Here is an 18,078-nt window from a genome sequence, read left to right as displayed (position 1 = left end):
TCAAGATTGTTTATTGCAGCATTGTTTATCATAGCAAAAAAAAAAAAACCCGCAAACACACACAAACTGGACACGATGTATTTATCAATAGTGGTCTGGTAAAATGATACATTTTTAACAACGGCATATTATGCAGTTTAAAGAATATGGCAGATGAATATGTGCTGATGTGAAAAATGCAAAGTGCCGAACATATGCAAACTAAGCTGCCATTTGTACCATATGGGATATATTTGAAAAATTTTTTTGTCCCAATTCTTAAGTCTCATTATTACCATTCCTTTTCATATAATAGCTTTTCTCTAAGGTAGAGAATTGTAAGAAAAGTGAACTAATTTTGCCACAAATTTAAACAAAATTAAATAAAGATGATGATAGGAACACTTACATAGTCCTTACTATGTGTCAGGTACTGTTCAATTACATGTTTTAAATGTTTACTCTTCACGACAACCCTGTGAAGCATGTATCATCTTTATCCCCAGTTTTCAGATGAGGAAACTGAGATGTTAATTCCACACAAGGTTGCATGGCTAGTATGTGTCGAAGCTGACGTACATACCGTTGCAGACTGGCTCCAATGTCTCTGTGCTCTTAACTACCAATTCTATGCATCCTCTCAACTTACTTTTGACATTGATGGAAACTAAATGAGATTCTTTGTCATTTCTCTTTCTCATAGACAGATGATTTGTTGTGTTTATATAATACATGATACCTAATAACAGGATGGTCCTATTTTTATTGCTGAAAACAATCTATGTTCATTTAATTAACCTTTCATTTTAACTCGTTCATTTAGTTAGGTAGTTCTCAACTGTGGGGAATTTTGTCCCCTAGAGGACATTTGGCAGCGTTTGGAGACATTTTTGGTTGTCACAGTGGGGCTGAGAGATGGGAGATAGGTGCTACTGTCATCTACTGGATAGCTAGGGATGTTGCTAAACATCCTAAAAATGCATAGGATAACTTCACGTAACCAATATTTATCCAGCCCGAATGTCAGTAGTGCCAAGAAACCCTGATTTAGTTGGCATAAGGAAAGTTCTCAATAATTGGACTCCTGTCCTGAAAAATACCAAGTATATTATTTTGTTTATTTTGTTTTCAAGCTAGTAGCATTGAGAAAAGCGAACTTTAGTTTTACTGTTTTTTACAGTGGTATTTTTCACTTTTCCCACCTGGCATTGTGATCTGTAAGTGCCAGAGCTGACAAGGGTAGCAAATTCATGGGACCATGGAACATCACCTACACATTGAAATGTAACCTTGTTGGCCAATTAGAGCCTCTAACTTGGTCGGGTGACTTAAGATGATCATTTGAGTGGATTTAAAGGCAATGTACTTATATAATATACAATTCAGGGAGGTGACAGGAGTGCTACACGGTAAATGTTTAAATGAATGATTGAAAAATTATAAACAAGAGCTGTGCCTACTTTGATGTGAATATGCACAGCTTTAAAAGTAGGGAAAGAAAAGCCTTTACAATTTAAAAAAAGCTTGTTATAATTTCAGTAGGTAAGAGGAAAAGTGGTAACTGGAAGCTCAGATAGAGGGAGCAGTAAGAAAGGTATTTTACTGTTTCAAGAAATGGATGGCAATACCTTATTTTTCAACCAGTAAAACAGCCTGCAGATAAAATCATTTTGGTTGGTGGATAAAGGTGTGCTGTAAATTGACACTGAACTTTAACTTGCCCTATGATCAACCAGCCAGAACCTGAATAGTTCCTGCGGAAGAGCTGTTTCTCAATTCCAGGAAGGCAGAGTAAATGTTAAGTTTCCTGCTGACAGGGAAAGTCTATTGAATACACCAGGGGAAACTGGATTCACCCTTTCTCCCATGTTAACACTGATTTTAAAGGTTTCCTTCAGCCTCTTCTAGAATGGTAAGGACTTCGGATTATTTCAGAAATACAGGGCAACGTTTCAGGCCGGCTACTTCCTTTCTGTTGCTAGGCACTTACACCTTCGTTCCCAACAGAGGCTGTAAAGTGCTACTGCTGCCGCTGTTGCCTGTAGGGCTTGCCTCACATGTCAGCTCAGCTTCTGGGAAATGATGGGATTGATGATCCTCTCCTGGAAAACCTTTCATCACAGAGATTCACATCAGGTTGTATTTTAAAGCAGGCTGAAAAAGAAAGCCATTAGCCTTTCTTAACTCTTAATTCAGGATCCAATTACCTTCTGATTTACTGATTAATTAATTTTATATCTTTTTCTTTTTCAAGCTGAACACTGAATAGCTTAGCTGAGGCCTTCCATCCTCTCTGCCTTGTTGCCAGAGGATTTTCCTCCTCTCTCTTCAGCCTCACTGTGATCTGTGCAAACAGCTACTAACTGAAGGAGAGCTTATTAGAAGGGGAAGTATCCATATCTGAGCTTTTAAATTCTGAAAATGAGAGGATTTTGTTTTGTCTGGAAAAGGCACACGTTTGTATGCTCTGGCTATGAAATAATGCCTGTTACTTTTTATTAAAATAACCAGGGAGGTTAAGGAAACCATAAAAGAAAAAGTTTGATCACAATCCTACAATTCTCAAAGCCATGTTCTTTTCTGTACAGCTTTATTAAAGAAATGAAGCAGATCTAATTTAGTGTGAAAGAATAACAAGGATTGTCCAACCTCTCTCTGCTTCATTATGGGCTCTAGGTTGTATATTTCAACAGTATTTGAATAGAGAATGCAAATTTTAATAGGCATATGACTTTGTATACTGAGTTTTTAAAATAAGACTAAAAGTACAAAATAATGTACAGAACTAGATTCTGAATAGGTGAATTATATTCATACTGACAGCAAGAAGTGTTTTATTAAGGATGGGCAAGAAACTAAGAGGTGTTAGAAAGCTCCATTTTAAATGAGGGAATTTAGTGTGAGTCTGTGTGTGTGAATCTTTGCACTTGTGTTTTGATTAAGAAGTATCAGCTAACATTGAATTGTTGGAGAATTACCCTTGTTTCTCCAGCCTTTCTGTGTAACTGAGAGCTGATGTGAGTCAAATATAGAAAATAGCTAGTATCATGATTAGGAATACTTGTTTTTCAGATGATCCCCTCAGGACTTCTTTTAGCCCTTACACCAGGAACTGAGTTGTCCCCTCCCCATAAGTTTGTTAATGATAGGATTCTCAACCCTCAAGGCTTAGGATGGTTCAGGTCCTACAGTTCTTTCTTCCCCTCTATATGTTGTTGGCTTTTTCTGACTTTTTGGGAGACTCGGCCTCATTTAAAACAATGTTCCTTTGAGTAAATACAATCTGAATTCTTAACAGGTGACTTACAAATGATCTTGTGGAATATATTTTCTTGATTTAAGAATTACCTCTGCTGAATTGCCTTTCAGTAATGGGCCTCCAAAAGCTCTATCAATCTAATTTATGGGTGTATATTAATATGCTGTTAGAGAAACTGGCTACCCAGTTACTGAAATAAATAAACAGTCTAGAGGCAACAAATGAGAAACTTTATCCAGTCTTGTGCTTGGCAGCAAGGCACTCCAGGTCTGTTTTATTTATGCTATTGCTGCCACTTTCTTTTCTTTTTTCTCATCATTTCTTTCTTTGCCCCAGAGCACCAAGCAATAGTTTTACCTGCTTTCACTCTAATACTTCCTGGGCTTATGTACAGTGGGATCAAAAAGGGAAGTCAGCCTAACAGAGGGCAATGGAGTTTGGAGGCTTGAACTCTCAGCAAAAGAGATCAAATGGGACTAATTTTAGAAGAATTGGTCTTAGGGTAGTTAAATAGAGAGCAATATAAATAAATAGATATGCTAATAATACACTATTCCTCTTTTGTTTTCATTTATTTTGCCTCAGTATTTTTTTTTTTCCTTCAGGAAATATCCACAACATCCATTGATATCTGAACTAGAAAATATGCAAGAGTTCTTTACATCCCACCTCTCTTATTAATGGAGATAGAGAATCATACAATTTTGGGGAAAAGTAAATGTTATTTTTAGACTAAAAGAAAACAATGAGTGCTATCAAGGTTGTGTTAAAGAGAAACTTCTTATACCTCTGGGAAATACATTATTACAAACTATTTGGGAAGCCATTTAGCATTATGCACCTAGAGGCCTAAAATATTTGTGTCTTTTGACCTAGGAATTCTATTTCTGATAATTTACTGTAAGGAATTAATCATAAATATAGAAAATCCTTCATAGGCAGTGGAGTTTATCATAATACTAATTTATAATGAAAAAAATGGGAAACAATCTTAATGTCCAACTGTAAGGAAATGAGCAAGGAAACCCCAGTCAACCAATTGTTATGTAGCCATTGAGAATGTTTACTAGGAGTATAAAATAACATGAAAGATGCTTTTGATATAGTGTTCAGTGGTGAAAAAGGTAATGTAGAGTCTTCCCTATTCAATATGATTACAAATTGGTAAGATATACCTATGCTTGGAAAAAATTAAGTATATTAAAGTATAGGCAGTGATTTATGTTTGGATGATGAAACTGTGATTTTTGTTTTATAGCAGTTTCAAAATTTTCTTAATGATTATGTACTATTTAGATAGTGGGAAGAAAGAATGAAATCCTTCTACCTTCCCACTAAAAGTATTATTTTCCTTACAGCTTTAAACAGCAGTCGTAAAAGTCAGTCTGCAAGCTTTGAAATAAGACTTGCAAGAGAATATTGTGCAGCATGGATTCTCTACCAGAAGAATTTTTTGTGAGGTAAGGGATGGGTTGACAAAAAACCAGCTGCAGTTGCTGCATTTTGAAGACACGACATTGGTCTTTTTCACATAACTTTGGGAAGCTAGTGTGAATGAGATACCCTAATGTTTCAAGACAATTTAGCAATTTTGATTAGTGAGAGATGTAAACTGGGTAAAATCTAATTTTGGAAAATTTCTCTAAGGACCACACCCTGGCTAAATAGCTAAGAATTGAAAGATGTACCATAACTTGCCACACCTGGGCCATTCTCAACAAAGTAATGTTTTATTTATCATTTAACAAGCACTTACATAGACTTACCTTTTATCTCATTCACACTAGCTTTTGCCAGGCATTGTTTTAAATGCTTTTACAAACATTAACTTATATAAACTTCATAACAACTCAGTGAGGTGGATACTATTATTATTCCCATTTTATAGAAGGTAACCTAAGCGTAACACAGAAGACTCTACTGAGTGGTTCAACTGGGCCTAGGCTAAATGTCAATCTGTCCCCTCAAATTAGGGAAAGTTCAGCCTGCTTGTACCTCTCCCATATAATTCTAAAGAGCAGGTTAGTATTGGAGATCTCCTTGCCACCTTTCACTATCTCATATAATAAGCAATGTGTTGTTTTACAAGTATTTACTTACCTCCATGGTACTTAGGGAATAAAGACTAAGACGAAATGTATGTACTGAGAGAGAATTATAATATAGTAGGAAGATATATAAAAAGTTATTTTATCTTTAGGCAAAATGCATACATAAGTGTTATAGTAGAAATGCTGTGGCTATATATAGAAAGGAACAATAATTATTGAGTGGGGTTCAGTGGGTTTCCACAAGGTGACATTTGAACTGAACTTTAAAGGATACAGGTGGCTTTTGATGGGTGTAGAAACAGAGCAGATGGGAGGTCATTTGGCTGAGGAAACAGCAAGAAAAAGTGTTTAAGATAAATTCTTGGGGAGGATTTTGACTCCTGGTGAGGAGTTTAGCTTTATTTTGTGCAGAGCCATTGACATTTGAAGAAGAGAAATGAAATTTTACACTGTACTTTGGGAAGACTACCTCTGTTGATAGTGGGAAGGATGACAAGATATGACAATTGTAATAGCTCAGGAAGTAGTTAATGAAGGCTTGTATGATAGGAATAGTAAATAGTAAGAAAGGAAGGATTTATAGAACTAGAATCAACAGAATTCTTTGACTACTTAAATATGAGAAAAGGGGCAAAAGAGTAGTAGAGTTGGTTTGAAAGTTTCTAATGACCGGAAGGAAATATGTAACGTTAGCTAATATGAAGATCACAAAAGGAGACAGGTTTAATGTGTGTTGAGAAAGTAAGAGAGGACAGATAATGAGTTCAGCTTTGGACATGAGCCAGACTGAGGTGTCGCTAAGATATTCTTATGGAGAGTGTTGAGTAGGTGGAATGAAATGTGTAGCTGTAGCATCAAAGAATGATTAAGTCTGCAGAAATAGATTTGTGGATCATTAGAATGGGGTGCTATTTGAGTTCATGGAAGTTTGCTCATTTATTTGTTTTTATATTTATTCATTCAATAAATATTTGAGTGCCTACTTTATGTCATATATTGGGCTAGAGACTTGAAGGTAAGGTAGTTCAATAAGAAGGACCTGAATCCTATCTGGGAGTGTTTATTCATGGGCATAAATGAGATTGATTTAAGTAGAAAATGTACTAAGAAAAAAGAGAGCTAAAAATGGAACATTACTGTATACTATATATATTCAATATTTCAGGTATATTGTTATACCAAAATTTCAGCTTCTCCCAGCAGCAGAATAAAGTACACAGGTGGTAAAAGTAGCAGAATAGCAAAAGAAAAATACTAGTTTTGCACTTAGTTTTAGCTTTGCTGCTTTCTAGTGTATGACCTCTCTGGGCATTAATTTACCCATCTACAGAATAAAGTAGCTGCCGTATATGACCACTGATGTACCTTCCTGTTCTAATACATGGGGAGCATGGTTTGATAGTGTTAATGTAAGCAGTTTTATATTAAATATTATTAAAATAATAGATGAATAAGGTGAATGAAAGGAAGAGAGATAGCCAGTGGTACAAACTGAGAAGTGGACAGCTGGAGGGGCCAGGAGAAGAACCAATAGCAGCGAAGGATGCGGAGGTTTTCAAGGAGGGGTGGAGTATATGATGGATAATGTTAAGTAATGCAGAAAAGCTAGGTAAAATGAAGAGCTAAGACAAAGCTATTGTAGTAGCAAATACGATTTCATTAGCAACTTTTACTAGAGCAATTTCAGTGTTGGGGAGGAAGTACAGATGATTTAAGTTTTCACATCAAAATTTGTTAATGGAACCTATGGAAAATATAGAAGCTCATGTTCCACACGTTTGATTAAGAAGCTCTGAAGTAGAGTTTGGACATCTGGATATTTCCAAAGCTTCACAGGTGATTTTAATATGCATCTGGGACTGAGAACTACTGGGTTAAGGAGTGGATTATCATGAAATAGAGTTAGCAAGTAGAGTATCCATTTTGAGTACCTTTTGTACTCTTAAACATTGAGAGGCTTCAGAATACTGCTGCAGTATTTTTCATTCCTTGATAACACAGTTCCTTGTGTTCCTTTTTGGAGTGGGGCTTAGAAGTGTAGGAAAAAACAGTTAACAGGTTTCTCTTTACCATGACATTTTAAAGAGCACTGAGACTCATACTGTGAAATATCGTTTGTGTGTATAAATCATCTTTTGTTGAAACTTTCCCTGTGTGGACAATATTGTATTATTTATCTGTCTCAGTTTCCCCTGACAAAATCAGCACATAGTAGATGATAAATGATTGTCTGTCAAATGAGTACATAAATATGAAGTAAAATAGGATAATATTTACAAAGTACAGTTCTGAATAAGTCAATCAATTGACATAAGTTTCTCACCTCAGTTTTATCTCTGCTAGTGTATAGGATTAAGAAAATTATATAAATCATATATGACCCTATGTTATGGTTCTTATATTATGAATCCTGTGTCATGGTGCTGTATATAGGCAAAAGCAATTTTATAAATAAATTTTTCAATTCAGTAAATAATACTGCATATGTTCACATTTCAAGCCCATGTCAACAGCAAAACTTGTCAAGTTATTCCTTTTTATAAAAATAGTTAATAATTTCTAAATATGATATTCTGCCTCAATTTAAAAAGCCATTTTGAAAAACTGGACAATTGCAATGCCAGGAAACTGAAAAAAAAAAAAAAGATCTCTGTAAGATAGATCCTTTCCAGACCTCAATTATTTTCATAAACACACACACACACACACACACACACACACACACACACGTACACACACAAATCAAAACATCAACCTTTTCAACCTTTTCTTTACATTGAGAAACAGTGCTATAAAGTTATTTTTTCCCATTATTTTGGTCTATTGTGTGTTTGTTAAAGATGAAAAATTTTTTACATCAGCTTTGTATTCTCTCTGCCACTATCCAGTAAGGTCATGGCATAATTTCTTTTCTTTAACTTGAGTTCCTAAAGAGATATGGCATCTACCACTATTACCAGTCTTTGGTACATATTGTTTATACTTCTGAAACTTTCAGGCAAAAATTCACATGTCACATTCTTTACTATTACAATTTAATTGTGTTCTTTGTAAGGAGATGCTCTGAATATAATGCTTTTTCATTTAAAATAGGGATCTTCCTGTGGAGGAGCAGGCTAAGGAGGAAACCAAGAATAAGGTAGAAAAATCAACTGATCAACTGGTAAGAGACAATGTAGTCAGTTAACTAATGCTGTATGAGAATTGAATGCTAAATCTAATCAATTTAATTATCTGCTAAAAATTTTCCTACCTTACTGGTCATCACTAAATCTTTCTTTGATAATTGATATTTGTGTCTCAAAGTTATCATTCTAAGCACCAATCCTAACTGTAAGTTAAAATTAGTAGATAATTGAATTGACTTGCCCAGAAACATCCCACAATCAATTGTAAGAAATCTCTTGTTTGTCTTTTAAAAGCAAAATTCAAACAAAATGAACACTATACACATAGAAATAAAACATACACAGAGAATTTTATTTAGTAAGACATTTCATTGAGTTGTTTCTGAAGTTAATTCTTTTTCCTGTTTTTATCATCTTTACTGTCAGAACCTCCAGTTCTAAATGAATAACTGAATTATACACTAATATAAAGCTTTTGTTGCCAGTGACAATATACTTTATGGTAGATTAAAAAATACAGACACATGTTTGTGAATATCACATGTATTTATGTTTAGTGAAGGATGGATGAGAGGTATTTGTTAGGTTCTTGTTAGTGTAATTTTTACTTTCCACATAGTTTTATATAATGATTGATGTCCATTTGTTAATAAAGGTTATCCAGTAACCTAGGAGGAGAAAAATATATAAACGTAAAATAACCATAGTATTCACCTGCATGCGGTTATCACTGTAAAAAATTTTGCAGATGAAATACAATATGTGCAATATGTACACTTGGACCAGGGGGATTGGATCCAGAAAAGCCATTTCTAGATACAGATTTCGGAATACAGAGGGAAAGGAGGTGGAAACTTTAACCTGAATTTGGCTTAGATACTAAATCTATTTTGCAAAAATGGATTGAGCATCAAATATTTTGACAACTAACTTAAAAATTAAAATTGTATTTATAATAAGATTATTTAACAAACATGAAGCTTATAGTATTTCCTGTTGAAAAAATTTTATTCATGCCATAATCTTACTTGTGTATCAATTTGTTAATTAGTGTTAGATGATCTGCAATGACTTTTGATTACAGAATTGACCTTTAGTTTGAAATATATGCACTATTGACAATGGTCATTCTTTTTTTTTTTTTTTAAACATCTTTATTGGAGTATAATTACTTTACTATGGTGTGTTAGTTTCTGCTTTATAACAAAGTGAATCAGCTATACATATACATATATCCCCATATCTCCTCCCTCTTGTGTCTCCCTCCCATCCTCCCTATCCCACCCCTCTAGGTGGTCAGAAAGCACCGAGCTTATCTCCCTGTGCTATGCAGCTGCTTCCCACTAGCTATCTGTTTTACATTTGGTAGTGTATATGTGTCCATGTCACTATCTCACTTTGTCACAGCTTACCCTTCCCCCTCCCGGTGTCCTCAAGTCCATTCTCTACATCTGCATCTTTATACCTGTCCTGCCCCTAGGGTCTTCAGAACCTTTTTTTTTTTTTTTTTTTAGATTCCATATATATGTGTTAGCATACAGTATTTGTTTTTCTCTTTCTGACTTACTTCACTCTGTATGACAGTCTCTAGGTCCATCCACCTCACTACAAATAACTCAATTTCATTTATTTTTATGGCTGAGTAATATTCCATTGTATATATGTGCCACATCTTCTTTATCCATTCATCTGTTGATGGACACTTAGGTTGCTTCCATGTCCTGGATATTGTAAATAGAGCTGCAATGAACATTTTGGTACATGACTCTTTGAATTATGGTTTTCTCAGGGTATATGCCCAGTAGTGGGATTGCTGGGTTGTATGGTAGTTCTATTTTTAGTTTTCTACGGAAACTCCATACTGTTCTCCATAGTGGCTGTATCAATTTACATTCCCACCAACAGTGCGACAATGTGGTCATTCTTTATAAAGGTTTGTTTGGTTATTTTTTAGAAGCTTTTTTTTTTTTTAACTTTTTGAAAAATTTCAAACCTACAGAAAAGTTGCAAGACTAGTACAATGAACACATATACTCTTTACTGGGATTTAGCAAACTGTTAACATTTCCTACATTTTTGGATGTAAATATAATGAAGTACCATAAAATGTAAGATGTGTTTGTTGGGTGTTGTTGGGAATGAAGGAATCTCAATTTAAGACTCAAAACCAGAAGTGGAGAGGAGGAGGAAGAGGAAGAGTAGTAGTCCTGCTGTGGACCTTATTGGTTCCTAGTTACTTTCCTGGGTGGTTCCAGGTCTGTTAGAAACCAGGCAGTCACAGTCACCACACACCAGTGACTATTTTGCGTTTTCAGTGACTACATGGCCTCTGCAGTAATAACCTGTCTGTTCTCATATACAGAGGTCAGTGGCTGCATATTCATATTCCCAAAGTTTCAGCAGGGTGTAAGGACTGTGGTATCTTGTTAAGATTTGAAGGAAGGCCATCATCCATCTGTTCCAGGATCTTTATTCATTTCTATTGCGCATTCGTTCCTCACAATTCATGTTAATAGAAAATCCAGCAAGACTTGACTATATAGCTATCAGTTAACCATTAACTACAGCTGAATTAAGTCTGTAGGATCAGTTCCTGAAGTCCCAAGATTATTACTATTTATTCGGCTCTGATTGAATTGAGATTATACGTAGAATCATTATATTATACTAATTTATTTATAATTTGAAGTATTATAGCTATTCATTTTCAAATTGCTGTGTTTAGTAGCTGAAGCATTAGTCACATAATGTAAAAAGCACCGTTGGATATAGTTTTCATATTATTTTGTAGAATAATCTATTTAATATTTTAAACTTAGCATTTTTTTTAACGCCTTAAATGGACCAATTCAGTACATGTTGTGTTTTTCTCAAGGGCAACCATTTTTTAAGGCTTAACTCACATTTAAGCCTAAAATCGTTCATGTTTCCCATCCCACCACCATAAAAAAAAGACATAATTATTCCCATCTTAGAATCTATGCTTTGTTTATAACTTTTAAATTCATTTATGATGGCCTTCCTTAGATTAAAGCTTCTTGAGTTTTAGTCTTAAACTTTCAGCTATGTTGTAAGTTCCTTGAGAGCAGAGAGAATGTCTTATTCTTATTGTAGTCTGTCAGAGTGATCTACATATAGCATGTAAAGGAACTTATTTTAAAAGAAATACTTTAGCTGGTTTTAATATTAGAGTAAATTAGAACATGTATAATTGTGTAAATTTTTAATAATGTCTTCTAGGACAAACAGGAAAAGAACATACCTACTGATCTTGTCCCTGTTAACCTGCTATTAGAAGTGAAGAAGTTATTGAATGCAATTAATACTCTACCAAAAGGTGTGGTTCCTCATATCAAGAAGTTCTTACAAGAAGATTTTTCCTTCCAAACTATGCAGGTAAGATCATAATTTGATATTTGGAGCAGAAGTGTAGGTCTGTGTATATGATACACTGTGTTCCTTTACTCTCACACTACTGCCATACTCACAGCACTTCTGACACTAGATGTGGGGGTTTAGTCCCACAGCAGTCAATTCTCCAACGTTAGCTGGGTGTCCTACAAATCAATTCAATTCTGACACTGTCTACGTGGAGTTAGCATCTAATTCCACATGTTAAGGGCCCAGTCCAAGACTGCTCCCACTTCAGATGCCAATCACCAGTCCTAGGTTGCCCCAGTACTTCTGACTTATTGGCTATACATTGGGGTTCCCATGACCCCTCATGAGTGCAATAATTTGCCAGAACAGCTCACAGAACTCAGGGAAACACGTTGACCAGTTTATTACATGATAAATGATATGATTGATAAAGGATACAGCTGAACAATCACAGGAAGATATACATAGGGCAAGGAAGGGTCTCAAGTGCAGGAGCTTCTCTTCTTTTGGAGTTGGGGTACATCACTCTCCTGGCATGTGCATGTGCAAACTGGAAGTTTTCCAAAGCCCATACTCTTAGAATTTTTATGGAGATTTCATCATGTAGGCATGATTAATTATTAATTCAGTTTCCAGCCTCTCTTCCCTCTTTGGGGTATGGTGCTGAAATTTCCAAGCTTCTAATCATGGCTTGGTCTTTCTGGTGAGCAAGCCTCCATCCAGAAGCCCACTAAGAGTCACCTCATTAGAACAAAAGACACTCCTGTCATCCAGGAAATTCCAAGGGTTTTAGGAGCTCTGTGTCTGGAACCAGAGTCAAAGACCAAATATTGGCAGGAACTGGGGACAGATCAATATATGTATTTCTTATTATATATATATTTCCTATTATTTTACAATGACTCTTTTCTTTTCTTTTCCGTTTTCTTTTCTTTTCCTTCCTTTTCTTTTCTTTCTTTCTTTCTTTCCTTTTTCCCTCCCTCCTTCCCTTCCTTCCTTCCTTCCTTCCTTTCTTCCTTTCTTTCCTTTCTTTCTTTCCTTTTCTTTACTATAACAGTGCCACTAAGGTCTTGACATCTCCATGTCAAGGGCTTTGGTTTCAGCTTTGACGCTAGACTTTTATTAATTAAATAAAGCTGTGAAGGGCTTTGGTTTCAGCTTTGACTCTAGACTTTTATTAATTAAATAAAGCTGATGCTAGCCTTTCAAGGATAATGGTAGGAATGTGGGTTAGTAGCTTATAAGCTGTTGACTATAAGGTCTAGTGTTTATTCTAATTCTAATAACACACAACATGCCACTCTGGGAGAGGAAACTGCTTTCAGTTTTCCTAATTTGTAAAATACTGACAGATTTTTCAAAAATGTAAAGTATAAAGAAAAATAATAAGACTTGGATTTTTTAATGAGATAAACATTTTAGAGAATATATTGTCAATTTGCATCTTAGAAATAGTTTTTCTAGATAATAAGTTGTGAAGCTTTCAGCACAAGTTGGGTATCAGTTTATAAATTAATGGAATTTCCCAAAGTTAAAGAAAATGATCTTCTCTTCTTTGTGACAATTAATTGGGGGGCGGAGACAGAACGCCATAGGTGTCCTGAAAAGGCCACATTTACCTTTTCTGTGAAAGAATATATCATTAATTATTACCATGAAACAAATTAATACTATTATGATTAAAAATTTTAAAAACTCTAAAAATATCCGAAGACTTTATATACAGCTATAATCTTAAGTGAGGTAATTTACCACAAGTATGAATTCTGGTTTGAAATTGATGGAATAATGCCACTATTCCCCTCTTATCTTTTGGAAATCACCCAGAAACCACAAGAAGAAATAGAAATCAGTAGGCTTTATATATATAAACAATACCAGTTAGAAGGTAAAAATGAAAGAAAAATATTTTTAATAGTAACAGAAAAGATAAAATACCCAGGAAGACACTTAAGAAGTATACAAGATATAAACTAGTGTTTCTCAAAGTTTTTCCTAAGCCACTTACGTGAGCCTATCTGACCCCCATACTAGTCCTAAAGAATCAAAATCTCTGGGGGAAGGTCTGGGAATCTGCATTTTAGCAAGTACCCCCACACACTGATTTTTTTACATTAAGTTTAGAAATCAATACTTCATATTAAAACAATAAATAAAAATTTCTAAAACTCTATTAAAGGTAAGATACGAAGACCTGAATGGGAAGCAATACATGTAGGAAGACACAACGTGATAGAGAAGTCAATTTTCCTGAAATTAAAATTTACAAATATTATATAATTCCAATAAAAATAACAAAAGTTTTTTTTTTGTTGTTTTTTTTTTGTTCGTTTGTTTTTGTTTTTGTTATTAAAAGCTAGTTCTAAAGGGAGATTAAGGGAAGAATAGCCAGGAAAATTACAAAAGAGAAGTGTGGGAGAGAAGGGCTGGGAATTTGCCCACTTTGATATTAAAACTTACTATGGGGACTTCCCTGGTGGAGCAGTGGTTAAGAATCAGCCTGCCAATGCAGGGGACATGGGTTTGAGCCCTGGTCCAGGAAGATCCCACATGCTGCGGAGCAACTAAGCCCGTGCGCCACAACTACTGAGCCTGTGCTCTAGAGCCCATGAGCCATGACTACTGAGCCCGCGTGCTGCAACTACTGAAGCCTGCATGCCTAGAGCCCATGCTCCTCAACAAGAGAAGCCACCGCAATTAGAAGCCCATGAACCGCAACGAAGAGTAGCCCCCGCTCACCACAACTAGAGAAAGCCCACGCACAGCAACGAAGACCCAACACAGCCAAAAATAAATAAATTAAATAAATAAATTAAAATACAAGAGAAATTCCAGTAGTAGACCCAAATACATTCAGAAATGTTATGTGTAATAACAAAAGTTGGTAATACTAAAGGGGAAGTGGACCAATCAGCAATCCCAGTGGAAGATTTTAACATAGCTCTCTTAATAAGTAATAGAACATGAACACAAAATTAGTAGAGCTGTAGCAAACTTGATGTAATTGACTTATATATATGTAACAGTGACAAAATGTATATTCTTTTTAAATGCATATAACATTTACAAAAATTGACCGTATACTAGTTCACAAAGCAAATCTCATCAAATTTCAAAACATCAAAACATGCAGAGCATGTTCTCTAACAACTGTACAATTAATTTAGAAATTAGTTACAGATAGATAAACTAGAAAACCATTGTTCCTAAGTTAAGATATATACATCTAATCTAGTTAAACCAGCGATCAAAGAAGAAAGCACACTGGACATTAGATAAATTTTGGAACTGAATGAAAAACATATATCAGAATTTGTGTTATTAGATAAAGGCTGTGCTGCAAGGATTATTTATAGCTTGAAATGCATATAATCGAAAAAGTAGCAAGGTTGAATATCAGTCATCTAAACATAAAATTCAAGAGGCTAAGGAAAGAACAGCAAATTAAAAACAGAGTCGAGAAAAGAATAAAGATAGCTAAAACTAATGAAATAGAATAAAACAAACTAGAAAAGGTCAGTTAAACCAAAACTTGATTTTTTGAAAAGACCAATAAAGTTGATAAATGCCTGGTAAGAATGTTCAAAAAAAAAGAAGGCAAAAAGAACCAAAATCATGGATGAACGTAAAAACATCAGTACAAATTCCATAGTTATCTATTTTGTCTGAAGGGGATTAAGAGGTGCAAACCTACAGCTATAAGATAAATAAGTCAAGGGGATATAATATATACCTAGGGAACATATCAGTAATATTATAACAAGTTCGTATAATGATGGATGTTAATTGGTCTTATTGCAGTGATCATTTCATGATGATGTCATAAGAAAAATGTCAAATCACTATGTTGTACACCTTGAAATATAATATTATATGTTAATTATAACTCAATAAAATTATTTTTAAATTCCATAGTCATCTAAAGGATAATACAGAATTCTGCTACTTGCAGTGGCTGCCTGGGTTGGTTTAGAGCAACCTTCTTTTGAGAAGAACTAGAAAAACAGGACAGAATCTTTTGCTTATTTGTGCTTTTCTTGCAGATCACTTAATTCAACTAGGGACTGAGATGATTCTAAGCTTTACTTCTGTTCTGTGAAGAAGAGTCTATTTGTGGTTTACCCTTTGTTGCAGATACTGTCAGTGCCCTGCCGATACCCCTTGGCCCCTTGAACTCTATCATTTCAGTATACTCTGGACAGTTTCCAATTTTCAGTATCTACATCTCTATGCTTCAGGCCTTTCTTTTTTTTTTTTTTTCTGGAACTGCAGAAGGCTGTAATTCTCATGGCAGTTTAGAGACCCCAAGGAATTAATACTCCCCCCTTACCTCAGAAAGCACTCAGTCAATAAACCTTGGGAGTTATTATATAAATATCCCAGTTCTCTCTCCGCTTAAGTTGGATAATACTGAGGCTTGAATTTTTCAATGTTTTTCTGTTGTATTAACCTTAGTCATCCACTGTGGGTAACTAGCTTAATAACACACCTGTTAATTTAAAGTCTGCTTTCTCTTCCCTGATGCCCTTCTCCACTCCAGTACCATTGTTATCTGCACCTCTCAAATAAACTACTTGCATTCAAATCCTTGTGTTAGGGTCTGCTTCCAACTGGAACCAAAACAGACACTTTGACTCTAAGGGTAAATTTCTTCAGGGTCCCAACCAAAAGAATAAGGTGTTTACCAGGGCCCCTCTTCCTTGATAGGTCATACACTCCAATTTTCCCTCTAGCTCTGCAGCTTTGTGGAAAGCTCTGCCTAGCATTTCAGCCTCTCAGCCATAACTGAATACAGCAATTGCCTTAAGGAGAAAAGTGGCTCCAAAAGTCAGTCTGCTGTCTCTGGGCCTTCCTCCTCTATTGCATGTTGGTCCCAGAGATTTTCAGTGCCTTGGTAGCTTTCCAAACAAAAAAAGTTTTTTTTTGTATTTTATCCAGCTTTTTTAGTTCTCGTTGAGAATATTGCTCTGAAACTACCTAAACTGTTTGGCAATGGTGGAACTTCAGTGTTATGTTTTATATATCTATTCAAATTCAAGAGATATTGTTGAGTATATGGTTGGATACATGAGTCTGGAATTCAGGTGATAGTTCTGAGCTCGAAATAATAAATTTGGAAAACTGTCAGTGTGTAGACGCTATTTAAAAAGATGACAGTGGATTACTTTATCTAGGGAATGTGTGTTGATAGAGAAGAGGTTCATTAAATAGAGTGTTATGGAGACTGAAGTAAAGTATCTAGTTAGGCTAGGAGAAAAACAGGGAAGTACTGTATACTGGAAACCAAGTTAAAGTGTAGATTAAATTTCCCACATAGATAATACATCATTAAACAAATAATGTAATTTAAGCCAAGCATTTGTGGGTACAAGGCATTGGGGAATGGACACAAAGATAAGACATAGTTAATTCCTTTCATTGCATCTATGTAAATAAACTATGGTACATAATAAATCATATATTAGCTTGGTTCCAATTAGATGACAGCATAAGATGGTTTGCCTTGGTGTTGGTATTTTTAAAGCCAGCATTCCTATTTACCAGAGATTCAGGGCTGGAATGAAGATTTTTAGCTATGTTAGAGAATAGAAGGTATGAGAATGAAGTGGGATTATGACTTTCCTCTGAAGTAGGAGTGGACATTGCCAACCCTTCAACAGGCATAGGAATGCTTTTTAGTATCTTGAGGAAGTAGTTACAAAGATGATTTGTCGAACTACTTAAAAACAAACAAATATGAGAACAATTTTATCTAGGTCATGTGGATTTTTAAAAAAATCATCTTTATTCTCCAAATTTTCTACAATGAGCATGTATTATTTGTATAATAAAAATCAATGTTGATATTTGCTCTAACTTAAGGAAATTTTCAACCAAATTATTTTCCACAGAGAGAAGTTGCAGCCAACAGCCAAAATGGGGAGGAAATTGTTCCTGCTTTGACTTTACGTTTCTTAATAACACAACTGGAAGCAGCACTTAGGAACATTCAAGCTACTAATTATACTGTAAGTGTTTTCTTTTTGAAAGTTTGAAATAATGGACTTGGACAACATTTTTTCAATGAGAGAACAGTCCGTGTATGCTTATTTTAAGGTGTAGGCCAATTTGTATTTTCCTCATTTACCTCTAGAGAAAGGTACACATAGATTGATTTCTTTCACATGTCTTGTACTTTCTCATGACTGCTTCTCTTTAATGAGCCGATTCTAGTTTCCTTTCCTACCATAACTGTTCATCTTAAATAGAGAAACTTGAACTAGTAAAAATGGGCTTTCCC

At 34.9% G+C, this 18,078-nt stretch overlaps 1 protein-coding gene across 6 annotated transcripts in view; it reads left to right on the top strand.

Moving 5' to 3' along the window:
* The window catches only part of DZIP3 (DAZ interacting zinc finger protein 3), a 116,805-nt gene that overhangs the window by 8,167 nt on the left and 90,560 nt on the right, over nt 1–18,078 (top strand). For 5 of the 6 annotated variants that reach the window (XR_009502945.1, XR_009502944.1, XM_059921190.1 and 2 more), the window contains exons 2-5: nt 4,597–4,698; nt 8,383–8,452; nt 11,658–11,813; nt 17,690–17,806. Coding sequence is in view for 4 of the 6 variants with exons in the window: in XM_059921190.1 (XP_059777173.1) it covers nt 4,667–4,698; nt 8,383–8,452; nt 11,658–11,813; nt 17,690–17,806 (375 nt within the window). In the remaining 2 variants the exon portion in view is untranslated. Of the gene's footprint in view, nt 1–1,954; nt 2,116–4,596; nt 4,699–8,382; nt 8,453–11,657; nt 11,814–17,689; nt 17,807–18,078 lie in introns of those variants that run through there. The other variant, XM_059921189.1, reaches the window with a different exon arrangement.

The sequence above is a fragment of the Balaenoptera ricei genome, chromosome 4, assembly GCF_028023285.1.
Source record: "Balaenoptera ricei isolate mBalRic1 chromosome 4, mBalRic1.hap2, whole genome shotgun sequence".
Classification (NCBI taxonomy): Eukaryota; Metazoa; Chordata; class Mammalia; order Artiodactyla; family Balaenopteridae; genus Balaenoptera; species Balaenoptera ricei.
This window is presented reverse-complemented; position numbering and strand designations above follow the sequence as displayed.